The sequence below is a fragment of the Asterias amurensis genome, chromosome 15 (genome assembly GCF_032118995.1).
Source record: "Asterias amurensis chromosome 15, ASM3211899v1".
Taxonomy (NCBI): Eukaryota; Metazoa; Echinodermata; class Asteroidea; order Forcipulatida; family Asteriidae; genus Asterias; species Asterias amurensis.
The window spans coordinates 4,333,855-4,359,806 of NC_092662.1; the positions used below are offsets into that span (position 1 = coordinate 4,333,855).

General features: G+C 38.8%; 4 protein-coding genes across 4 annotated transcripts; 1 reads left to right on the forward strand and 3 right to left on the reverse strand.

Annotated features, from left to right (window-relative positions):
* Nucleotides 1–195: 195 nt before the first annotated feature.
* On the reverse strand, nt 196–3,856 carry LOC139948013 (uncharacterized). The gene is made up of 2 exons (XM_071945969.1): nt 3,757–3,856; nt 196–2,897 (listed from the first exon to the last, which is right to left on the reverse strand). The coding sequence occupies exon 2, from the start codon at nt 2,659–2,661 to the stop codon at nt 586–588; it is 2,076 nt and encodes a 691-aa protein (XP_071802070.1). The 5' UTR covers nt 2,662–2,897; nt 3,757–3,856; the 3' UTR covers nt 196–585.
* Nucleotides 3,857–4,300: 444 nt separating this feature from the next.
* On the reverse strand, nt 4,301–6,066 carry LOC139948151 (anaphase-promoting complex subunit CDC26-like). The gene has a single exon (XM_071946202.1). The coding sequence runs from the start codon at nt 5,879–5,881 to the stop codon at nt 5,567–5,569; it is 315 nt and encodes a 104-aa protein (XP_071802303.1). The 5' UTR covers nt 5,882–6,066; the 3' UTR covers nt 4,301–5,566.
* A 307-nt stretch (nt 6,067–6,373) lies between these two features.
* Nucleotides 6,374–15,026, forward strand: LOC139947899 (U4/U6 small nuclear ribonucleoprotein Prp4-like). The gene is made up of 15 exons (XM_071945746.1): nt 6,374–6,491; nt 7,311–7,475; nt 7,751–7,827; nt 8,545–8,617; nt 9,202–9,323; nt 9,664–9,746; nt 10,192–10,285; nt 11,044–11,138; nt 11,524–11,706; nt 12,239–12,328; nt 12,793–12,915; nt 13,137–13,244; nt 13,711–13,829; nt 14,118–14,158; nt 14,455–15,026. The coding sequence occupies exons 2-15, from the start codon at nt 7,337–7,339 to the stop codon at nt 14,596–14,598; spliced, it is 1,491 nt and encodes a 496-aa protein (XP_071801847.1). The 5' UTR covers nt 6,374–6,491; nt 7,311–7,336; the 3' UTR covers nt 14,599–15,026.
* Nucleotides 15,027–15,175: 149 nt separating this feature from the next.
* On the reverse strand, nt 15,176–25,909 carry LOC139947901 (kynurenine formamidase-like). Its single transcript, XM_071945747.1, has 11 exons — nt 25,243–25,909; nt 23,951–24,041; nt 22,449–22,556; nt 21,201–21,249; nt 20,372–20,457; nt 19,581–19,653; nt 19,166–19,269; nt 18,906–18,984; nt 17,994–18,135; nt 17,492–17,596; nt 15,176–17,070 (listed from the first exon to the last, which is right to left on the reverse strand). Exons 1-11 carry the CDS (start codon nt 25,285–25,287, stop codon nt 17,044–17,046), a joined length of 909 nt encoding a protein of 302 aa, XP_071801848.1. The 5' UTR covers nt 25,288–25,909; the 3' UTR covers nt 15,176–17,043.
* Nucleotides 25,910–25,952: the final 43 nt, after the last annotated feature.

The window sequence follows — 25,952 nt, forward strand, 5'->3', positions numbered from 1 at the left end:
ATATTGTGAATAAATCATCATAAAGAAAAATCACAGTATCTAAAAACTTGTTGTTGGTGTTGTTGTTTTTGGTTTGGGATTTTTCTTTTTCTGTTCGTTTTTTAAGCATGTAGGTAGAAATAGCATAGGCCTACTGTGTGGGTCTGTAATTTTTTGTTTTACTTATACCTTTCTACATAAAATACCTTAATATGCCTCAAAACCTTATGATACACGTAGCACCCTCATTTGATTAACTGATTCAGCAAAGTTTACACTGCATAATTCACACACAGACATTTTTTTGATTATTTTTCATTTAACACATCACTGGAGATTCTTCTTTTTCAATTTATTTACAGTTTAGAAAGAGTCGTCAGAACCACAATAAATTACTGGAAAAAACTTATAAATTAATGATTTTGAATATCGGGTTTTGACATAAAAGCTGAAAACTAATCGTTTAACCCTTTCCTCAAACACATTGTGAGCACATTTAAAAAGGAAACTTCAGAGGGATGCGCTGATTTACAAAACAGGAATGCAAGCTATGAATGTTGTTGCTATGGTGGGTGGAGCTTATGGATCAGTATTCTGGAGGGGTGTCTAGTCCATCCAATCAGGTATGACAGTATTTTCGGTATTATTGCTGCCCAGTGTTTCTCCATCGACAGCCACGTGCCACTTGGCATGATTTTTCAGAGCTTTTTTCCGGCTAAACGCTAAACCGCACTCTTTGCAAGAATACGGCTTTTCCCCGGTGTGAATTCGTTCATGGAGTTTTAGGTCATACTTTCGGAGGAATGTCTTCCCACATGTTTGACAGATGCTTCTTTTCTTGCCTGATTTATCAAGCTGCTCTCCGTCTTGTAGTCCGGGCTCCTTAAGAATATTGGGCTTTTCTAGTGAGGCACCATTAGTTTTTGAAGCAAATTCATTTCTCTTTTTAAGTTCATTATTTTCTTCATGAGCTTCATGAATTAACATGGTACTCTTATACTTAAAAGGTTTCCCACAAAAACGGCACATGAATTCACTGTCACTGAAGCATATTTTACTGACCAAATGGTGTTTCAGGTTGGCCGCTCTTACAAAAGGTTTCCCACATTTATAACAAGTGTGAAGACTTTTTTCAGGCTTGTTTTCAAGTTGATTTGCTTCACAATCTTTGTTTCTTGGCTCATTGTTAGTGGGGATAGTCTGTCCCACTTCCTTCATGTGAGCCAAACTGAAAACTTCATGTTCCCAAATTGCACTTTGTTCAGAATTGTTTAAACCGTGCGGAACAGCCTGGTTTCGGCAGTGATTACGGTGCCCTTCAAGTTCTTCAACGGAATGAAATTCTTGCTCGCAAGGACGACAAATATAGACAGACTGTCTTAATGACGTGTCATTCAGTTGGCCGATATTATGTTCAAGATTATATTCTGTTCTCTCATCATCAAAATTTGTGGAAGTTACAGACTCGGGTTCTCTTTTGACAATAGTCACAGTGGGCTCAATTGTAGCTTCCTTTTCTTGATTCACAATGTCCTCTGGACTGTTAACACTGTGAGACTGTAGGCACTTCTCAAGAATCGAAAGTGTTGGTAAAATGATTCCACTTCCATGAAATTGTTGATGACAGTCAGGAATACCGAGTGTGAGATCATTTTCATCGCCATTATGGTTAAAGTTGTTTTCAAAGATGGGTTCCGCTTCTCTTTTGGCAAGAAGAGGCTCTCTAAAGAGTTGCACACCCTGATTGATGGAATCCACAGAACTATCAACGCTGGGAGAGTCTTGGTAATCACCACAATTTGACGATGAAGGAACACCGTTTTCACGACTGAAACCCTGACTTTCATGACTGTTGGGAACTATGAACCCATTCTCTTCATTGTTCTCACCAAACTCGTTGAGAACATCAAATTCAGGTTCTGTTTTAACACTAATCGAGTCGACTGTAGTTACATCCGCACGATTGTTAATGCCAAAGGGATCTTGGTGTCCATTCAAAGTAGATTCTGGAAAGGTGTTTTTACTTGAACAGAGTTCTTGTTCCTCATGACGATGACAGCCTTGACTCTTGTGATGCCCAAGAGCCGAGACTTTGTTGAATTCTTCTCCACATGATTCGCAAATAAACGGTGGTTTTCTGATAGTAGCACCTTCAATGTGGTTACTCGATCGGTCCATCAAAGTATCTAGAGCTTTAGAGTTTGACTTCCCTTTGTCGACCATGAACGTATCGCCTGGGTTGAAACTTTTGCTTTGAAGATAACCGCAGTGTCCACATTGGTTGGAGCAACCGGGCGACACATACTTGGGTAACAATCCAATTTGGATGAAATCGTTTCCACAACTGGTGCATTTGAACTGCTTTTCCTTAATATGTGTTAAGTAATGGCTGAGACACCTGTCCTTTCGCTGGAAGCTTTGCCTGCATAGATCGCACATATAGATGTGCTTCTCTGTGTATGCCCACTTTGAACTGACTGAATCGTCACAGTTTTTATGCAACAACTCGTAATGTTTCTTCAAGTGTTTTTTCTTGGAAAACGCTGTACCACACTCAAGACAAGTAAAAGGACATTTTCCTTTGAATGGGCAAGTGTGATGATCGAGGTTGTCAAGGCTGGAGAAGGCTGCAGTACATAATCCACAGCCGAAACGCTTCTTAGCATCTTCCAGGCCATCCATGATTTGATACAATATTCCTCACAGGTTTGTTATGTTTTTTCATTTATTTGTTAGTTTTGTGGACATACCACATACCCTGTGATTGCCACTTTAAATAGTATAGCAGATACAGCGATCATAAACCATGAATTGTGGTATTTCCTCAGTGCACAAGGATGTTTGGTTGTTAATGGTTGCTATCACATGATGAACCTTTGACACCAGGCAGCAGGTATTGAAGATCTTTGGCTAGTTTTCTGCAAGAAAGACATTGAAACAGTAAGTAGTGTTTACGATTAATGATCATGGCATTATTGCAATGCATGCTCTTTCCAATTCCTTCAACTATGAAAGTTTGACATAAAACAGTCCAAAGTTTCACTATATAATAGACAATTTTTTGTCATTAGCCCCACTTATGTGGCCAGTGTAACTTGGGCTTACTAAACACATTAATAGCCTAATGATTGAGTTATAATCAAAGGATCGCACGGACTGGTTGCTTTTTTCCGGTAATGTGACCAAACCTCCCTAAAATGGACCTCAATAAATTGACCTGATGGGTTCCGCGTAATTTATGCTTGCTTGTTGCCCAGTTCCTGGACATCGCAAAATTTTGACTTTTGACAAAAGTTTTGCCTTTTGGTCTTAAAAAACTTTAAAATAAAGACCCTCATTTCATTGATTCTTTTCAAGTTTTGGGAGAAAGTATGATTTGGAAGATTAAGTGCAGGAAATTCCCGAGGAGTGACTTTTGATTTGTGGTTCGGCATTATTCCTCCATGCTTAAAGTTAATTAAACCTCCATGCTTAAATGGGAATGCCATGCACCGAAAACCGGTCAAAAAATGTTTTTGACAGCATAAACTTTGCGCAAGGCCTAGAATTTGCGTGGAATAAGTGGTGCGCAGGCTTAAACCTGCGCGCACAAATTTATATTGGGCCGTGAAGTTTGCGCACTGACCGGAGGCTGAAGTTTGCGCGAGGATTGAAGTTTGCGCCCAACAAAACTAAAAACAACAAGGGTTTGTGTCTTTATTGACGGTGGAAAGGCAAACGCACAATACGGAAATGTTACCCGGGGTATTCCCCTACTTGTGGATACGGAGATCTCACCTGCAGTGGAATGCATTCTGTCTCAAAAGTGTGATGGTTTACCGCAGGAATCACTTTGTCTCCGGTCACCTTTTGTGATGAGTTACTATTGCAGGCAAACAGCGCCCTCTTGAGTTTTATTTCATTTTTTTATGAATGGCAGCTTTTAGCAGCAGAGGGTAGGGCTGGGGCGGGGTGAGTGGGGGTGTCGTTTAGAAGGTTCCTGAATGATTGACCACTAGTTTGAGCTAACTTCTACTGTGCAATATTACAAATTGTGTTTATTCAAACCATGGAGGTCTATTTTCTTCCTCCATGTTCAAACCCAATAAACTTCATTTTGCAATTGTATCACTACAATAAGGGACAAAGCACATGAGGCCCTACACCATTATTATGTTTTTGAAAGTGGGGGGGGGGGGGGGGGGGAGGGTAAGTCACACCATGGTCACACATTTTGAAGGTACATCGATATTGTTCTGAGAATGCTTGCACCAGATTCAAGCGAATTAAGGTTTCCATATAGAGCTGCAATAGAAAGCCAACAATAAAAGAAGCATTTCTGTGGTGAATATCAAAATCAAACTTTATTCTTCAAATGTTCTATTCCTTTTGATTTATTTTGTAACTAACAGCACATTGTTGTTAAACAAACAACTGCCAAACACAAACACATAACTATTCGGACACTGAATATCATGAAAACATGTTTGCAACTTCTTCCATTAAAATTATCTACATTCCACAACTTTTATTTCTATTTCACAAGTACGTGTACATTCCTGGGAATTCAGAAGAACAATTCAACCAAAGATCACATTGGTTCAAATAATTTATCTTGGCTCAACTAGTGACATATGCATGGATACCCACAACAGTTGCCCTGGTGCCTGTACTTTTGCTGTGGTGCCCTCTGCAAGGTCCCAATACAAATTTACATTTTTGTCATGGCAAGTGTCCTCACAGGAGGAAATTGCTTTGCTCCTTCAAGAGCAAAGTTCAAAGCCTGCATGGAGTAGGTTAGTTCTCCATTGTTCCAACTGCAAGAAGACCACTTTTTAGCCTCATGTAAGCCCGACACTTTGTTCTTGTAAGTGAAAGGCAGTTTTCCTAATACCACTTTGAATTAATGAGCACATCTACAAGGGAAGATTTATTTTCTACCGACGCATTTCAAGGGGCTCCAATGGAGGCAGTTACATGCATGCAATGCCTCTAAGACATCACTGATCAGGCCTGTCCATATTAAATGGCAAAACAAGCTTCACATTAAAGTTGGAAGAATGATGAGTCGGTGGCATTCCACCTTTTGGTGATCTCTAGAGTTTAGATTACAAGAAGCTTGTAAGTTTCCACAACTTCAAATATGATGCTGGAGTCTAAGGAGAGCTTTATTTTTTAGTGGAGTCTTCAAGACGTCTATCAAGAATGTTAACTTTGAATTATGCTCATTTTTAAGAGTGTTTTTGCAGCAGTTGTGTGATGAAGCGACGACCTATCTTTGATGGGGCACTGTTGTGAAATCTCTGATGACGAGAAATTTTCATCAATTCAGATTGGGGATATTCCTTCTGGTAGTACTGCAATAATAGTGGAGATGGTGGGAGAGGGTGGGGGGGGGGGGGCGTGTGGTATTTTCATTTGTTTTCGTTGAAGTGTTCAGACTGAAATGGATAGCCAAAACGAATCTTTGTGTCCAGTCTTTACAGTCAGTCCATAGCAGATCTCCCACCGCAGTTTTTCGACTTTCATAAAAGTGTTCTGACTCGTCTTCATCAAATGAGTAATGACTCAAACGTTAAAGGTGCAGCATGCCTGCTGCCCACATGGTTCATTCCCCTCCACGGAGTTCCCCGATGCGACTCGAGGTCGAAGGTGCAGGTCGTGGGTCAAAACCAATCCGCTGCTGAATCCTCTGTTGTCTGGCTTTGGCATCGAGGTCCTTTGTGGTTCCGAGTAGACTAGCCTGGGTTTCCCACTGTGTAGTAGTGGACGTGACGTCACTTTGAATTTCGACCCCTTGCATGTCTCCTCCCGAACCCTGTTGTTTTTCTCTCCTTTGCTGTTCGAGTTCTTTCTTGAAATTGTCGAACTCCGAGATGTCATCGATTTTGAGAGCGATTCGTGTTGGACCCCTCCTGATCATTTTGAAAAGATTAAGGTGTCCTTGATTTCCAACTCCGAATTGAATTTAGGACCAATGTTATCCAAAGGCATATAATCTTTAACAGTTGCTTAGCCGGTCGGTAGTGTCTTTTCCCTCCTTCCTAATTTTATATGTGGTTTGTGCATGGATGGATGATGACAGTACTCTCTTTCAATGCAGTATGTATTGACATGAAACAGCAGTAGTTTTTACACTGCGCGCGCTACAACGTCCCCACGTCGTTTGATTGGCATCGTTCAAATAACCGTGGCGGTCGATCATCGTGAGTACGAGAACAAACCATTACCCGAAAACATTTTAATTTTGAAACCTCTAATAATAAATATTTTCAAACATTTGCAGCATATTATTAAAACAATAATTGTTTTATCAAGTTTGCGTTTAAATTTTATAAAAATTATTTACTTATTTTATAAACATTTTGAAAACAAAATGAAAGAAGCAAAGATTTTGATTGAAACAGGATTATAAGTAAAACATGGCGCTCTCCATGAATGCAAGTAAAGTGTTTTCAAAACGTTTCTGAGTTTTCAATCCCATTTCATTCAGTTTTTCTCGCAGGTGAAGGAACAAATATTCAAGTAATCGTGTGAGTACAACGCTATAATGTATATGGGCCTATATATGAATGTTGATGTTCTTCATATTGTCATATTTGTGTGGTCAATGTATTGTTAAAAATAACTTTGTTTGGTCATCTGTTTCCATTCCTATTTTTGATATACGTCGTACTCGTATCGTACAAACGACACAGCCAGCACGCTGCGGGCGCTGTTGATCTGAGCGGTGTACTGAAAACACTGAGTGTGTGAACCATCTGGGCCCAATTTTATAGCGCTGCTTAACGGTAAGCTGTAAAGCAAATTTGCGTGCTTACTGTAGCAGAAAAATTGCTTAAGCCTTGGCGTATTTCACAGAGACACAGGTTAGCAGAAAAATTGGGCAACCATATTGCGTGTTTACCGTGGATTTGCATTGTTACGTCATTTATTTTCGTGCGGTAAGCACCGGAAGGTTAGCATGCCTTTTCGTTAGCCCACCTTGTTGAGCTGTTAATGGCTCCGCTTTTAACATTGGTCTCATCACTGTCACCATTACAGCCCACCTTCGATACATGTCTTAAACGCTAAGTTTTCAAAGACGCAAAATGCGTGGTAGTTTGATTGCAAATTTCTCCCATTTAAAAAAGTCCTATACTACTCCAACATACCTCATTATATTCCTTACAGTTGTGGAATTACTATAACACATAACAGGGCTTACTAAATGATGACTTTGTCCAATCAAATAAAGACAAGAAAATGAAACCACTAAGCCAAGCCAACTTACACATCCTTATTTATACTTATTTAAGAATTATACTTGAAAGTTGCAAGTTATTAACAGATTTCATTTCTATTTTTCCTAGGGTAAGTTATAACTAAAGCTCTCAGAATGTCTGACGATGAGGCTCCCCCCGTCTTTAAGAGGCAGAAAATTCATTATGGCACCCTGGAGGACAGGCTTAGAGAGGAGACTTCGAAGGGATCCTTCCAGGCCGGAACTGAAGCTGGCAACATTAGCGTCTCGGCTGGTAAGTCTCAAATGAGAAAACAAAAAACAGGGCTCAAAATTTACGTTTACTTGACCAGAATCTAAGAAAGAGCTTTCTACAGAGTTTATTATGTGAATTTGTTTTTATTTGAGCAAGCCAAGCACCAAGAGAAGATTATCTCATTTGTGTTACTTGTTAATGTTAGTATATTTTGATACCCAACGACCAGACTTAAAGTCAACATTTGAACACTCTTCAAGAAAGCAGTAGTAGCTCCTTCTCTTTGCTCAACTATTATATATACTTTTCTTCAGGTGACACCTTTGACCTTGAGGATCACGTCAGCGAACAGCGACTGGAGCTTCTTGCTGAATTTGAAAGAAGAAAAAAGGTACGTTTGACGACTCTTTGAAAAGTTCCTGAGACAAAAGATGAATGATTAAACTAAAAAAAAAAAAACTTTCCAAACCTTGGTTCAGGGCTAGAGTTTGATCTTGAAGCACTGTGCAAAATGCACACTGCTTCAAAGTTGATGGTGTTGCCCTCAAGATTCACATAGTGAGGACTGCATAAACCAGGGAATAAACATAATATTAATAATAATTATATCGAAGTCTTATATAGTGCACATATCTACCAAACAAGGTACTCAAGGCAATGAGCACATACAAACTCTCAGAAAGATAGGTTATTGCAGTGATGAATTCTGAGACCCAATTATTTAGCAACTTGTAAGGGTTTTCAAGATGCTACGGCGCATTCAGCAGCCACAGCCAGGAAACCGGGGCGAACCCCTCCTCTTTTTGATAAGTGCACTGGGTTCTTATACATGTGTTACACAACACATGGGACCAATAGCTTTATGTCCCATCCGAAGGACGAAGCAATGGCTAAGTGTCTTGCTTTAGGACACAAGTGTCACGACTTAGGATTCGAACCCACACTCTGCTGATCAGAAACACCAGAGCTTGAATTCGGTGCTCTTAACCGCTCGGCCACATTCCATTCTTCTAATGTGTGGCTGCGCCAGGAGCGTCTTAAGATGGGACACCAGCGCATTATAAATGCCCATTATCAATAATCTCATTTTAATTATTATTTTATGCAGCTTCGTCAGATCACCGTTTCTACCGATGATGCAGTAGTTAAAGCTCAGCTACGACAAAGAGGGGCACCAATATGTGAGTCTCTTAATGTTTTCTTTAGGAAATTTCAATAGAGGCTATGCGGTACAAGATACATTTTTTCAGAGACTCCATTTAATAGATCAGGGGCTGATTTCACAAAGAGTTAGGAGGACTAGTCCTAGGAGATACAAAAAATGTATGGCTAGTCCTATGTAAGAATGAGTAACTCATCCTCACTCGAAATAAGACTAGTCCTAACTCTTTGTGAAATCCATCCCAGATGTTAGCTAGTACTTTCCAGAGTTCTGTGAAAAGATCCAGAGGCAAATCAATCGTGTGAGATTCAAACCCACAACCTTCATGGCTAGGGAGTTATAAGCCTATGTGTTAGCAGCTGGTGCTGCAACGATTTAAAGATGTTAGTTTTGCATCGGGTATAAAGAGAGTAATTTGTTTTTTACCCCTCGACATACTGATAAATGTATTGAGCTTAGTATAGACCATGTGAACTTTGTTTACACAATAAGTGTGACCTTGTACATTCTTTGAGTATTCTGGCAGGCAAGATACTACACTGGTCCTATGGGAAAGTTGGACGACCTTTGCATTAAAAATGATTTTCTTTTTTAATTTTTCAGGCTTGTTTGGAGAGGATAAGGCCGACAGAAGGGAGAGGTTGCGTCAATTGCTTGCTGTCGCTGGAGACGATGATTTCAGCCGACATCAAATTGAAGAAATTGCGAAAGAGAAAAAGAAAGAGGTAAAACATTTTGCTTTTGTTTGTTTTGTTGTGTGCTGTTTTGTTGTTGTGCTACTACAAGGTCCTTATTACAATTTGTTTGTATCTCCTAAATGTGGCTTAGCATAGTTAAAATACATAGGTTAATTGAGTTTATTGGTGATTGATCCGCCCCTAAATATTTGTTTTGGCAACAGTTATCTATGTTGCTGGATTTTTTAATTTTTTATTAAATATAAATTTCTTCTTTATCTTAAGACTGTTTGATTATTGCAAATATAAAGTCATAAACATGGACCGCAAAGCACTAAAGCCAACTAAGTCTTTTTTGAATAATGAATTTACTTTTTATCACAAATAGGAGGACCAAAAGACCTGGTACCACGAGGGACCGGATAGTCTGATGAAAGCTAGACTATGGATTGCGGAGTATTCATTACCAAGGTATGCTAAGATCCACATGTACTCTTATGGTACAATATTGTCTTGTGGAAGCATATTATAAAGGGATGGCACATCATTAATTATTGGAAGAGGCTGTTCATTTGATTCCTATGTTGGCGGTCTCCCTATTTTGTCATATCTGAGGTCTTTTTGAGTCCCACTCTTGTCAATTTTTCTTTGGCTGGCTGCCGCTTCCCAGGTTGTATCATAATTTGGGTTGATCCCTGGCTACATGGCAGTTAATGGTTGTATGACTTCTTACTGGCACCCCCGAACAAAGATACTGACAAAATAGGGAGACCGCCAACATAGGGCTAGATAGCTCAGTTGGTAGAGCAACGACACGTTAATCCAGAGGTTGTAGGTTTGAGTCCCACTCTGGTAAATTTGACTTTGTTCAACTCAAACCGGTTCTATTTATATAAACCTTGTTTTATCACACCAGGGCAGAAAAGAGGATACAGGAATCCAGACTCGATAAGAATATTCCAGAATCCAAGAGGAATGCCAAGACTCAAGAGCTTCATCGTCATCTTAGGGTGAGTCCATACAAATATTTTACCAATCCAGGGTTGATACTGAAGCGTACAGACAACATTGGTAATTGACAAGTAACTGCATTTTATGTAACCCAACATTTACATGAAATAATAAGCCCGTGAAAGTTTATGATCAATCTATTATTGGAGTCAAAGGAAAACGGAGAACTAACCTCTAGTATACTAGCACTGTACTCGGTATTTTCCTTAGTTCTGTGAACAAAATCACAGGCGTATTACTCAGGCGGGATTGGAACCCACAACCTTAGCATTTCTTGAGCAGTGTCTTACCAACTAGACCACCGAGAGTGCCAAAAATCACAGGCATAATACTCAGGGGGGATTCGAACTCACAACCTTTGCATTTCTAAAGCCGTGTGTTACCAATTAGACCACCGAGAGTGCCCAGTATCTAGGGGCAGTTCGAATCCTAAATTTTAGCAGTGGGTACCGCAACGGTTTAATAGACCATCTTTATACCATGTAAGTTTTGCAAATCTGTCAGCATTTTGATTTTCAGTCTCAGTAATGGTGAGCCTATCCGTTAATGGGGAAGTATTTCTTTGGTTTTGGAAAATACAAAGTCTACTTCTCACCCTCTTGTTAACCAGAAAAATATATACAACCTGTGAAAATTTCATCTACAGTGGTAAGGTTTTACCTGTAAACAACTTGGCTGTCTTGCAACTTTCTAACAATGTTCAGTAAACAGTATACCAAATAGGTATTTATTACACTTTGGTTGTGGTTTTTTGCAGTCCCTGACAGCTATAGGGAGTCAAATCGGCGACACACGACCCATCTCGTACTGCCAGTTCAGTCCAAATTCTCAAATCTTAGCAACTGCATCGTGGTAAGTCTACATCCATGCTTGTTTAAATTTAGGGGTATGGGGAAGATGTCTATCGCTCCACTCCACTCTTTGGGGTAGGAGGGAGGGTGGGTTGAGGTGGGGAAGGGAAAGAAAAGCCTACACGGAATCATCCTCCAAGAATTCTGTAGCAGCAGTGAGAGCAATGTTCATGTGAAATCTTGGTACCAACACTATTTTGAGTACCATACAATTCACATGAATTTTCTTTAAAGGTAGGGTCGTAGATTGGTAATAATAAAAAAATCTTACCATAAAAACTTTACTTGGTGAGAACCACTGCAGCTATTGATGGTAATAAGCCATACAGCGGTTATCACACATCAGTGTAGCGTACAACTGTATTCAAATATTTTTCTTGTTTCAGGAGTGGATTAATCAAGTTATGGTCAGTTCCAGACCTGAAAGCAATCCGAACACTCCGAGGTCATAATCATAACATCGGGGCCGTTGTGTTCCACCCTAAAGCTACGGTATCCCTGGATGATCAAGCATGCTGTATGGCATCCTGTGCAGCTGATGGTAGCGTTAAACTCTGGAATCTTGTCAGGTAACAACAGTAAAATCCAACGATAGCTATCTTGAATTTTGTTAAACTTCTTCCATTCAAATCATGGAATACCCAGTACTTTTCCGAGTGCTGCGAACAAATCCACATTCAACCCCACAACCTTTGCATTGCTGGAGCAGATGTCTTCCCACTATAATGTAGCAGTGGTGTACTGAGTGGGGACTAGGGAGGGGTGTGGTTGGTTGAAGTCTAACCTAACCCCCCCCCTTCATTCAACGATCTAAAGCATTTAGCTTCACCATTCCATAATTCTTATTGGTGTTCTTTGTTGTGATAGTGATGAGCCAGTTGCTAACATAGAGGGCCATGCTGCGAGGGTCGCTCGTCTAACTTATATTCCCACAGTGACCATTTCCCAGTGTTCTTATTTTTGTTCTTATTGATGTTTTAATAGTGATGAGCCAGTTGCTAATATAGAGGGCCATGCTGCGAGGGTAGCTCGTCTCACTTATATTCCTACCGTGACCATTACCCAGTGTTCTTATTTATGTTCTTATTGATGTTTTGATAGTGATGAGCCAGTCGCCAATATAGAGGGTCACGCTGCGAGGGTAGCTCGTCTCGCCTACCATCCATCCGGGAGATTTCTAGGAACAACATGGTAAGACTAGGAGCCTGTATCCACAAACAATTTCCTGTCAGTCTTTAGATTATCATTTGCAGAGGTGGGATTGCAGAAGCGCAGTCTTTAAATGCTATTTTTTTTCTGATTTTGACTGGAGACACTATAAAATTCAAGAAAATAGTATTTGAAGGGTTTGCTATTCAGACAGAAAACGTTTTTTTTTCTGGAAGATTGGTGCTGGTATGAACTTTATAATCAATGAGATGTCAGATTGAAACTAAATAATTTATTGTTATAATTGGTCTTTACTTTACAGGGAATTTATCCAAAATAACAAGAAACATTTCCCTGCAATGAAGCTACATAATTTATTGTTAATAATTGGTCTTTACTTTACAGGGAATTTATCCAAAATAACAAGAAACATTTCCCTGCAATCACACCATCCTTATAACATGTGCATCAATTTATGTCTTTTGTTTGTTTCTTCCCATCGATAGTTTTGACATGTCATGGCGGTTGTGGGACCTCGAAGCACAAGATGAAATTCTTCACCAAGAAGGCCATAGCAGATCAGTATATTCCATTGGATTCCAGTGTGATGGTTCACTGTGTGCTACCGGGTATGTCAATCTATGTCTACGTCAAAGGTTCTTTTGTTCCTTGCCGAGTTTCTAGTCAATGTACCTATTATAACAACAAGTTTTTGTTTAAACAAAGGTTCTTTTGGTTTTTGCTGAGTGCTCATTTATGCACCACCAACTAGAACTGTTCTCTGCTGTTTGTTCAAACATTTTCCAGCTAGAAGCAAGTGTTAATTTGTTGTTGTTTTACCCGTGCACAGTGGTATGGATTCATTTGGTCGCATTTGGGATCTTAGAACAGGACGATGCATAATGTTCATGGAAGGCCATCTCAAGTCTGTCCTAGATGTCAGCTTCTCCCCAAATGGGTAAGTCTCTCAAATGGGTAGGTTTCTCAAATGGGCGAGTTTCTCTTATACATGTTATAGGTAGATATTAAATGAGAGACTAGGTGGTAGCGGTCGTACCAGGAAAACTTTCATGGTTCATAAATAAAAGTTATAAGCATGCGCACACTTCCAAGACCAGATAATTTACCTTTTAAGTCTGCTGGCCCTTAGCATCCCATAAATGTCTCTCATTGGCCATTTTGCCAAAGGGGGTTTCCCAAGAGCAGTGACTTGGGTATGTTTCTCAAATTGGTTGTTTTTTTCTCAAAGGGTCATTTCTTGATTAAGTTAGGTATTTACAAAACTGTTGGTCTCTTTAAAAATGTCTGTTTTGTTTCATCCAAATAATAAAAAGTCACATAAGCAATGACTCCCAAAGTCCCCAACCCCAGTTCCATTTAACCGTATATCTTTCAATAATTCTAATGTGATTATTTACTTTTAGGTATCAATTGGCAACAGCGAGTGAGGATCATTCGGTCAAGTTGTGGGATCTGAGACAACGGAAATGTCTTTATACCATTCCAGCTCATAATAACATCGTGTCAGGGGTCAAGTTCCAAGGTAACTTATTCTTATGTTAGCTTATTCTTATTTTAGCTGGTATGCTGTTTCTGTTAAGCAAGTATTTTCTGTGCTTAGCAAGTTTGTGTACTTACATGCTTTATGAAATTGGGCCCTGGTGAGAACTTTATACAAAAATGTTTGTTATAAACTTTCACAAATAAAGAAGTAGGTGAAGCATATTTTTATGGTGAAAACCAAAGATCACCCCCATTGTAACTTTGCCTTCTGACATACAATATGTAGGGTAACTTTAAAACAAAATATTGTTGATATTTTTCTGTATAGGGGACTACTTAATCAGCTGCTCCTATGACAACACAGCAAAGGTGAGTATTTTTGTTTCTTTTATGTTTTGCCCAAACCTAGTGGCTACCCAGTTGATACCTGGTTGGTGTCTTGTGTTTACATAGCTGGTCACCCAACTGGTGCCTAGTTAATACCCAGTGGTGGTTTGTGCGGAGGCACTTTGGTAGATTTTTAGCCGTCGCTCACTTTGTACACACGCAGAGCCAAAAGATAGGCTACTTTGGTGGGAATTGAACCATCGACCCCCGCATAAACATGTAGTCCCCACCCTTTGTAATGGTACCTTAATAACCTGGAATCTTCCATTGTCGTATAGGTATGGGCACATCCCGGCTGGTCACCTCTTATGACCCTTGCTGGTCACGACAGCAAGATCATGTCAGTAGATATATCAACCAATGAACAGTACATAGCAACTGCGTCATTCGACCGAACGTTCAAGCTCTGGGCGTCGGAATAACGAACCAACAACTGGAGGTCGCACTATCTCCAATGAACTTCCAGCTTCAAGTGCAACATAATGACCCTTGACCTTTGACTGGATCAAGATATGCCAGGTTTGAAATCTTTCACTTGAAACCATAAAAAATTACCAGTTACACTGATACAAAAAGTAATGTTTCAAAAAAGGCACAAACTCATGCCAACATAGGTTAAGTTCATGCGAGGGACTAAAGTGGACCATTGCCTGGCGACTTTGCCTGGTAATCATGATCTATTGTATGCGTAGGTATCCATGGAATATTGACAAAAGGTTGAAAAATGGCCGCCGCCCAAACTAAGTTAAATGCAATTTGTGATACTTCAAGCCACCCATACACAATGGCGTTCACATGTCTATTGAGCCAATTCACCCGACTTTTATCGCTGTAATAAACCTTGGTTGTGCCATTTTTTGAGTTTACCCGTTATACAATTTAACTTCCAAAATGGCGGACTATAGGCAGACGGTTTCTGTGTTTAGTGTCAATGCAAGTGGTCATTACAGTGCCTTTTTTACAACCATGGCTTCAGATTTAGGCTCAGGCCCTGTTAGTTATTTTTACGACCCCGAACAATATATTGACAAAAAAGAGAGAGACTGCCAAAGATATATTTGTAACTCAGTTGGTTGAGCATCGACCGGCAAATCTGGCGGTTTTTTGGTTCAATCTTTTTCACTATCATGTCAGCCATTACAAGGTTCTGCCTGTGCACCGTGAGCTGCGAGTGAGATTGTTTTTAGTTTACCCTTTCGGAGGGAAATGGCCTATTAATTTCATCTTTTTGTACATTGTTAAAAAATTTAAAAAATATACAAAAAGGTCCATTCAAATTCAACAAAGACAAATTTCTACAGTTAGTAGTACTTTTATTATCTTTTTCTGTAAAATACATTGAAACATCTTTATGTCAATAACATCTTTATGTCAATAAAGTAATTTTTAAAAAGTGTGTGGTGTTAGACTATCTTTAATAATTAAGCAGATCTTAAGTATTGAGTAGTTCGAATGCAGTTGCTCTCATTGCCTTGCAATTTGCCACTTTAAGCTATAAAAAAGCAATTGTTAAGAAATTAATACAGTTGGATTGAACTCCATTCTGATGATTGAGTCATCAAAGTTTGGGTTGGAATCCTGGTTCCGACACCTGTGAATAAAATACCTGATTATTTAAAGCCATTGGACCCTTTCGGTACAGAACAAACAAAAAAAGTTCACAGATTTACAAATAATTTACAGGGTTTACAGAAGGTAATGGTGAAAGACTTCTCTTGAAATATTAGTCCATGAAATGCTTTACTTTTTGAGAAAACGGTAAAACAATATAAATTCTCGTTAGCGAGAATTACGGATTTGTTATAAACACATGTCATAACACGGCGAAACGCGCGAAAACAGGAGTGGGTTTTCCCGTTATTTTCTCCCGACTCCGATGTCCGATTGAGCCTAAATTTCCACAGGATTGTTATTTTATATATAAGTTGTGATACACGAAGTGTGGGACTTGGACACTACTGCACAAAACTACAAAAATATACTGCCACTAAAGATGATTTTTTTTAATCTTAGTTTAGGTTAGAAAAGAAATTCTAACTAGACATGATTGCATTTGTGCACAAATGCACAGCTGTTTCGTTAATAACATTTTCAAGAGTCAATACATAAATCAATCCCATAATTTATAAAAAACTTGAAAGCCCGTCCTAAGAGGTGTCTTTTTTTTTTTCTCTCCAGAAGATGATCAGAGCATACTGATTAAAACGTCAAGTTGAAACCAAACAATTCTTTTCAGAACCACCCTAACTCTTTTAGAGATTATCATTACATGGTGTTACCGCAAACCTTTCCATATCGTATTTCCACCATGCAAAGTTTCAAATCCTACTCACCTCATTGTTGGATACATGAACTATGAAAGACTACATTATTTCAGATGCGACTAGTCACTATTGCATCAGACATGAAGAAATTTGACTTTTGTCTACTCTTACACAATACCTATTACACAATACCTATTAAAGGATAACACACAAAAATCCAGACGTGGGTCTTGGTGCACCTTATAAAGTTTCCAATAGACATTAAGATTTTCCAATGGAAGCACAGGCCTGCATGCTTCATTTGCTCCTTGGTAAAGGGCACCCTATGAGGAAATTGTAAATTTCTACTGGAGCATTTCAAGGGCACCAAGGAAATGACCAGGGGGCATGGAGGCAAGCACCTTCATTGCCTCTGTGAAGTATCAGGCCTGGAAGCACCCACTGCAAAATGGAAATTGCCCTTGCATTCTCAAAGATGAGACTCTAGGCTTGAAAATCCACAGGCTTTCTGGGGCTCTTAGACTGAAAACCTGTGTGTGATGATTTATTGACTCCCAAACTGCATCAGATTCATCCTTGTTGGATCCTTTCTTTGAAGCACTCTCACAGTGCCATGACGTCCAATAACATCTAAAAAGGACAGACAATTCAAACAGAGGGGACAGGTTCACAACTGGGCCCAATTTCATAGAGCTGCTTACAGCACAAAAAGTAGCAAACACAAAAATTAATTCTGCTAAACCAGAATTAGGTTACCAGCCAAACTACCCCTTGTCAGGTGTACAATTTGTGGCTGGTATCCTGCTCATTTCTGCTAAGCAGACAAATTTGAAGCAATTTTTTTCAGAGAAAAACAATAATATAGTCTAATTGAAGTGGTTGTTTGACTCCCATTTTTAGAAAGTGTCCCCTAAAATGGGCGAGGTCTGGGATGGTTCCACTACTAAAAATAATATTTGCATTATATGTTCATCTTATTTTCATTATGATTTAACAATTATTACCACAAAGTGCACAATTTGTCCCTCTCATTCATACAATTTGAACTCACCTTTGTGATTATAAAGTCTTCTTCTACTAGCCTCTCTACAGGCTCAAAATGATCCATTTCTGGGAAGAGTTCATAGGTAGCGTTGACACCATTTTGGGCAAGCTTCTGGAGAAAGAGACCAAACAATGTTTTTAAAAAACAAAACAGAAATGTCAAATTTAACTCATCTTCCCCACCCACTTATCAGGTTTTTATCAGTTTGTTTATACAAGATCACCGCCCATTTTCATGGTTAGCAAAGAATCCGCACTTGCGGAAGCAGGTAATCCACGCTAATACATGAAGCTTATTTCACAGGTTAGCAGAGAATTTTTGCTTGTGCGCATGTGTGCTCTACATTACTAGGCGTTATTCGCTTAAACAGCTAGCGTATAAATTTGGCGCTTGCACAGTAAGCCGAGTATGGTGATCGTAAGCCCAGAATTTGGCGGTAAGCAGAGCCATGAAATTGGCCACAGGAGACAAGGTAAACAGGTAACGAGTAAGACTTTTAGGAGCTTACTTTTGTATAGTCCCTGGTCCACAGCCCAAAAAACTTTGCGTCACACCCTCCACACACATTGACCACTCTGCAGTGGCTGGAGAGTTGAATAGCCTTGGAGAGATTCTCTGGTGTTATGGGGCTGACTCTATACGCTTCTTCCCTGTGAGAAATAATAATGGAGATGCTTTGCTTCACAACTGACTTTCAAGGGGAAAAAAAAACCTAAAATTTTGCTCGGGCGAAACATTTCTCTTGCCTCACTGTTCCTCCTTGCGCATAAAAGCTAATTTTAGTAATAGCGATAATAGTGACTTCTTACATGGAGATGAAAAGCTAATTTTAGTAATAGCCATAATAGTGACTTCTTACATGGAGATGTTTTGGTTCATAACCGACTTTCAATAAAAAAACACTAAAATTTCGCTCTGCCTAAAAATTAACCTCGCCTCGCTGTTCCTCCTTGTGCATAAAGGTTATTATAGTATTAACAGTGGCTTCTTATATAGCGTATACCTATCACTCAGTGATGCTCAATGCACATTTAACATACAGTATTTTTCTGCAAGGTATGTGGGACTACGTTTATGCTACCAGTCAAACCAGGAACACCGGGGCGAACCCCTTCTCTTTTTGATAAGTGCACTTGGTTCTTTTACAGGCGTTTACACAACACACGGGACAAATGGCTTTACGTCCCATCCAAAGGACGAAATACCAAATATCATCTATGAGAGGGCAAAGCCATTTTCATTTTAAAAAGGGCAATTCAACTGGAAAAAAAAAATCTTTTAAAATCAATTTATTTATTTTTTCACTCATCAAACTGCCAATAATAGGATCAGGAAACAAGAACATACTTTCAGCTTTAGATGTTTAAGAAAACCCCAACACCGTAGGGAGATAACTCAGCACAAACTGTTACTTGCTTACCGTGTTAACTTGAGCGGTTCATTCACACAGGATTGCGATATCGGCCTCAAATCAAACACCCCAGCCATAAAAAAACAACCTGCAAAAAGGAGAGAAAACAAAAAAAAGGAAACAATGTTCAATTTTTTTCTTGACACAGTGACACTGAGTATTTTGCACATTAATTTCATCCAGCCTTCTGCCGAGTACCCCACTTTCTTGTTTTGGAGCAGCACTCTTGATAAGTTATTTTCTTTAAACTTTATTTCAATGTACTGTACCTTTGATTAAATCTTTTGGAAATCCGTATTTTGATGACCAATCAATAGTAAGCATCATGGCGCCGAGTTGACCCCCAGCAGAGTGGCCACATAAATAAAACCCTCTGTAAACAAAACAAACCAGTAGGACAAAGAAAATATTAATAAAAAATTAAAAAAATGATGGTAGAAAGCTTTCCTTAAAATGTAACTTGCTGAAGTGCTGTAATTTTTGAGATATGAGAAAAACAATTTCACGATTGTCTTGGGATTAGAAAATCATTTTAGCATGTAAAACGTCTGGTAAATACATTGTATGGGTACATGCTTTATTTTAAAACCATGTAAGTTCAATGTAAATCTGTTAACAATTGTGCTTTGTGTCCCACAAAAAATAAAATTGTTAGCTGAGGCAGCTCTTTGAAAGTGGTCTAACCTTGATTTGGGAAACTTTCTCGCTATGAAGACGAAAGCTTGCTCAACTTCCTTCAACATCTGCTCTAAGGTCCCTAAAGGAAGACAAAAATACACAATAAATTATTTAAAAGAAAGTGTCCTTTTGGTAATGCACATAAACAAAAACCATGAAAAAAATTGTTAAAAGATAATATTGGCACAGACTTGTGGACAAGGCAATAAATTGCAAATTGCAAATGTTGTGAGTTCGAATCCCACCCCTGAATTATGCATGTTATTTTCTTTAACAGAACCCTTGAAAGTACTGAGTATACAGAGCTAACACACATCAGTGTATATGAGAAAACCAAAATTAATATTCTTTAACCCGAATGGAAATTTAACATCTGTTGAAGGCATTAAATTTTTGTTGTGGCAATAGCATAATGGAGTATTAGTGAAGATGAAAACATGTATGTACCTCACATTATTTGACAAAATGCATTACAAGTATTTTGATTTGTCGGGGGACATTGTTGTTAAAAAATCTGACAGTGACATTATTAACTTAATTTGAAGGAAGGTCACATGAATCCTGGTTATTTTAAATATTATTATTAATATTTTACAGAGTGTTGTGAGTAAACCAGGCCTGTATGCCCCGTTTTGAAAGAAAAATGCACAAAGGCATTTTCTCCTTGGTAAAGGGCACCCTATGAGGAAATTGTAACTGTAATTGTACTGATAGCATCTCAAGGGCACCAAGGAACTGACCAGGGGGCATGAGGGCAATCGCCTTTGTTGCCTTGAAACAACCTTGAAAATTCTTACCCTCTGGGCTAATGGTGTAACCAACAATTGCAACAACAGCGCCTTTTTTAACCGGGTGCATGGCCACTAAACCATGAACTTCTTTGCTATAAAAAAAAAGAAGGAAATTGTATGAACAATATCATCCACAACGTCTGGCTTAGAACAAATTATTAGAGAATCAATAATGTGTAACGTGTCATGAGTGAATATCTAGAGTGACAAACTTCAAATCATCAGGGTGTGGGTTTAAATATTGTTTAATATAATCAGAGATGCCAAGTCCAGAGGCCAGCTATGCGTGAGAAATTTTCAAAGCTCACACGAGCGCGATTTGGCAATGCATTGTCGTTAATTTTTATTTTTTTCCCGGTCTGGCCCCAATGCGTGAGAAAATGGTTGCTGTGCGTGAGAGCGTGAGACAGAGCCCAAATGCGTGAGTCTAACGCCTAATGCGTGAGACTTGGTAGGTCTGTATAATTGGCTATAATAATACAAAATAATAATAAAACAGTATTTATATAGCAATGTTACCAAAATCTTTTTGAAAGCATAACATTGCGCCTGACAACAACAAAATGTTATCGGTATAATAACCCCCAAAGAGATACTTTCCCATTCCTATTTGCAGAATTTAAAGTTCTTAAATTGACTTATGAATGGTAGAAAACCGATCAAACTTTTCTTGATAAATAAGTCTGCACTATATTAAATTGCTTTCTGAGACTGTAAACCTCACAGTGATTGTATGATAACATAAAAGTTTCTGTCTCTTCAAAAATGTTGATATAAAATTCAATCACTGTGAGTTTTACAGTTATGTAGCTGGTATTCTGCTATGGATGTTTACCTGAAGGCCTTCCAATAACCACCATGAAAGAAGACTAGTACTGGGGCATCTGTGAACCAACCAAAGACAGAGGATATACTTATAGATCAGAGCATAGAGACAAGAATGCTAAAATCCATTGCTGTACTTGCAATGGTTGTGAGTTTGAATCCCAGACGAGTGATTTGCCCGAGGATTTTTGTTTCTCTCACAGAACTCGAAAAAGTAATTGGTTTACAGTGCTTAAAGGCAGTGGACACTATTGGTAATTGTCAAAGACTAGCCTTCACAGTTGGTGTATCTCAACATAAGCATAAAATAACAAACCTGTGAAAATTTGAGCTCAATCGGTCATCAAACTCGCGAGATAATAATGAAAGAAAAAAACACCCTTGTCACACGAAGTTGTGTGCGTTTAGATGGTTGATTTCGAGACCTCAAGTTCTAAATCTGAGGTCCCGAAATCAAATTCGTGGGAAATTACTTCTTTCTTGAAAACTATGGCACTTCAGAGGGTGCCGTTTCTCACAATGTTTTATACCATCAACCTCTCCCCATTACTCGTCACCAAGAAAGGTTTTATGCCAATAATTATTTTGAGTAATTGCCAATAGAGTCCACTGCCTTTAAATGAATACACATGGTCCCGACGATGACTAGAGCATGCTAGTTGAAATGATGAGACCAGTATAAGAACCTGCTCCGCAGTAGTGCAGTTAATACAAATAGTATAAGCTAAAGTAGTAGTCCCGACCAATTTTCTATACCTTCTGCCCAGGTTGTAGTTAAAAAGCAGTGTCATGGCCGAGCGGTTAAGAGCACCGGATTCAAACATTGGTGTTTGATCAGCAGGGTGTGGGTTCGGATCCCGGTCGTGACACTTGCTACATAAAATTGGGGAGGTCATGCTTTCTGCTCTACCGGCTAGGCTTCGAATTGAAGATACCCAAGCCTACATTCGTATGGACTGTGAAAGGGGTAACCTTGTTTCAGCCCTAGGAGTAGGTGGCAATGGCCTCTGGAAAAAAATAATTGTAGCCCACACCTTGAAGTGGCCTACAGGCCTTGTGTGTCTGGCGACTTGCATAAAAAAAAAGATTAAAAGCAGGACAGTTCTCTTCAGAACTGAGGAGTCTCCCAAACAATCTGATAAATCTACTCCGCGGAGAGCAAGACAGTTCTCTAAAGAACAAACTCTACCTTGCAAATACTAGGGGACACATAAATATAAACACATGATATGTTGAATAATTTTTTTTATATTATAACCTTCAGTTTGATGTTCTGGTAGATACAGATCAAGCTTTTGCTTCTTGGTTTCATCTCCATATGGAATGTTTGACTCATGAACTGTGCATCTGCGTGTGGCATCACTCCCTGTAAAAGTTGTAAAAAACACCTCAGGACTCTGTTACATAATTTATGTGTACACTGTATTATCAATTTACTTGGGCTAGATGGCTCAGAGCACCGGGATTATAATCTGGAGGTGGAAGATTCAATTCCTACTCTAGTAAAACAATTTGTCTTCAACAATTATTTTAAATTTAACCGGTCAGTTTCTCTTGTGGCTTACTACTTGGTCTACATGTATGAACAATTTCCAACCAGTAAATTCTCAGACAACAAAACCTAAGAAAATTCCATGGTTGGTATTAACCCCACTTCTACCCCTTGTTTGATTTAAAAACATGTTTAAAGTTTCCTGGAAAAACTGAACACTCGGTGTGCTCACGATTAACCCAATGGTTATCTCGCTTTATCCTACTTCCAAGTAGTGGCAGCCATACCGGGATCAAAGGGGGGAAATTGTCCTTAAATACATGCTTGGACTGGAGTATTTTTATGCAAACTCACTTAATTATTTGTAAAAATATAGGCCTAACCACTCATTATTATTATTATTAGTTTATATTAATAATTTATTCATTATTTCATAATATTATTATGCATTTCACATTGTGCGATAGCACCTTTAATCTTTCTAGAAGTTTTGTGGCAGACTAATGTAACCCACAGAGGGCGCCAAAATAATTCAAATTTAGAGCCCAGTCAGAGAGGGCAGTGTTTAGTATTTTCTCCTAATTATCCTTGAGAATAGGTTACCCTTGTATCTTGGTAATGTATGGTTGGGTTCTGTAGTGGTTTAATACACAGTACACAGATCAGTATTGGGTTGGAGCTGGATCAGAGCCTTCATTACAAACTATTCTGATTTGAAGGCTCTGAAAATGAAGTTGTTTGTGGGCAGTTTCAGCTTGTAAAGTTTAATATCGAGAGTGGATTTAGGGAAATTTCCCGGCCTGTCGTACCCCTCGGGACTGTCCTGGTGTGGACCCTCGACATACACCAAGTCCAGGGTGGATCATGGCTTGGACATAAGATGAGATGAGACAATCTAAACCCACCGTTCCAGCTGTTGACTGAGATTCAGCTGAGTGGAGCAATAGCAGAGTGTGCACAAAGCTAAGGTAAGTAACTAATAGTAAATAAAACTAACTACGAGTATGACCATCAAAGTCAAACTCTCAAAAGAGTATACACTACTACTGTAGACCAAATAATAATAGACCAATCCATTAGGCTCCGCCCACAACGCACGTGTGAGCAAGAACACATCAGTCCTCTCCAATGCCTTTCTGCACAATCCCCGGCCAAGCATACGCGCACGCATGTCGGACCTTATTTGGCAGACCTTCGTTGCATTGTGATTGGTCAATACGCAATGGGGCGGAGCTTAATGGATCGATCTATTAAATGACAGTTCTAACCTTTAGTGACTGTGTCTGTAAAGTGTTTCAGCATGTGATCTGGTCCATGACGATTACTGCATTTGGCTGGTGATAAATAGTAGTCAATATCCTGGAATGGTCAAATAAATTAAAAACTTAAACAATGCAGTTGACAAAATGTAGAACTGAAGCCTAACTTTATCTACAAAAGTGTAGCTGCCACATTGTTTACTGCAAGCGCCCAACCGGATACTGCATTTTGTTCACACAAAAAGCAACTTGAAGTGTAGCCCTACAGTGTATACTTGTTTCAATCTTGATTTTCTGTGGGAAGACTAAACAACAATTTTTAACTTTGTGCAAATAATTACAATTTGTAGCTTATGAAAGGATCTTTCATACGATGTCAAATTTGTATATACGTGTATTATCTTGATTTTTGTATGCAAGATTTCTGACTAATGTATAAGGAACATTATTGCTTTGGATCGGACGAGTTGGTCTATTAAAAGCTTTCGTAACCGTTTTTTTTAAATAAATAAAATGCATATGGTTGGAAAGATGTTTTAAAAGTATAAATTGTTTTGAATTTGTTTTAAATTGCATGGTTTTCCTTTTACTAACACGGTCAGCCATTGTGGGAGTCAAAAAATTGACTCCCATAAATTTGGTCGACCGCAAGGTAAAAGGAAAATCGTGCAATTTCGAGGCATGTTTGTGTGGATCATTGTATTCTACTTTTACAACATCTTTCTACCTACTCCTATGCGAAACAAAACCTCTATTACAGGAGACGATAGCGGAATGAAACCACATAGTTCTAGGAGTACTTTCTACCCATTTATTATGCATTTTATAACAAACGGTTACAAAGACCAACTCGACCGCTCAAGGGCAATGTGTTCCTATTATTTTTATTCAAGATTTGTGTCTCACATGGTCTCACTCAAGAAAAATAACAAGATTTTCAAACTATTTTTTCCTCATGAAAAGTATTATAGTTTATAATCTTATCAGACAATATTATCCAATAACATATGACCTGTTTGATTATAATATTATAAGCTTCTATTTTAATTGTACAAAACAAGAAACCACGCATCTCGTCCGAACTAAAAAAACCAATAACACTGTACACGTCAGAAGTTGATGGCGAGATGACATTCACTACGGAGTACGTGCAAGCCCCAAGGCCACACGGCTACGTGCGATCTGCAGACGACATTTTTGGTTAACTAAATCATTGATGGAGGAATCCTCCATGACTAAATAAAACTCAATCAATGAGTAATTTTCAGTAAAGACTGTGCCTCACTATGTGTCCTATATACCTTCTGAGACAAGCTTTCCCAGTCAATATCATCAGGTTCCATCATGTTTTTCCTTCCCGGCGGAGATAAATCTCAACCAAAAGTTTGGCTCAGTGGTTTCTTCCGAATTTCCCGGTCCTTTTCTCAGATCATGAATGTTGTTTGTTGATGTATCATAGACCTTTTCGCAAATACTGGGGCGCGCGCGTAAAGCTTGGAATTAGATGCATTGTGGTCTAGCTGGTAGCAAAATTTGATTCATATATATCACACAATGCACCTCATTCAACAGTCTGCGCTTGCGCATTGGTATTTGCGATAAGGTCAGTATCAAGTGCGCCACCTAGTGGCCAAAAGTAGTCTGGAGGATATTTATCTTCAGAGGGGGTAAAACATGGCACGTGTAGTCCATTATTTTGTTTGATGTAAAATAATTTCAGAGGCAAGTCTTACGACGGAGGCTAATCTTTCATGAGGTCTTGACTTTCTATCATTTTTGTGATAGTCAAGCGTTATTTACATACATCAAAATTAACATAAATGTCCGAGAACCTTGTTTCTTTAAAAACAACCCAATATTGCTGTGTACGCTTTCTCAACCATTTTTAAAGTGGTTCATGTAAAGTATTGTTACAATACATGGAAAATGTTGTTTCAAAAGCCAACCCACTTATTTAACTGCCGGACATGTACAGAGAAAACCCAACGAGTGATTGTACATGTACAAGATA

Excerpts from the sequence above, each read along its gene's own strand:
- LOC139948013 (XM_071945969.1), bottom strand. The coding sequence starts at position 2,661 with ATGGATGGCCTGGAAGATGCTAAGAAGCGTTTCGGCTGTGGATTATGT.
- LOC139948151 (XM_071946202.1), bottom strand. The coding sequence starts at position 5,881 with ATGATCAGGAGGGGTCCAACACGAATCGCTCTCAAAATCGATGACATC.
- LOC139947899 (XM_071945746.1), top strand. The coding sequence starts at position 7,337 with ATGTCTGACGATGAGGCTCCCCCCGTCTTTAAGAGGCAGAAAATTCAT. Across the intron at positions 8,618-9,201 it reads ACAAAGAGGGGCACCAATAT|GCTTGTTTGGAGAGGATAAG; the intron begins GTGAGTCTCTTA and ends TTAATTTTTCAG. Across the intron at positions 9,747-10,191 it reads GCGGAGTATTCATTACCAAG|GGCAGAAAAGAGGATACAGG; the intron begins GTATGCTAAGAT and ends TTATCACACCAG.
- LOC139947901 (XM_071945747.1), bottom strand. The coding sequence starts at position 25,287 with ATGATGGAACCTGATGATATTGACTGGGAAAGCTTGTCTCAGAAG. Across the intron at positions 18,136-18,905 it reads GAACCGCTCAAGTTAACACG|GGAAGAAGCGTATAGAGTCA; the intron begins GTAAGCAAGTAA and ends TATTTCTCACAG. Across the intron at positions 17,071-17,491 it reads AAGACTTTATAATCACAAAG|ATGTTATTGGACGTCATGGC; the intron begins GTGAGTTCAAAT and ends TGTCCTTTTTAG.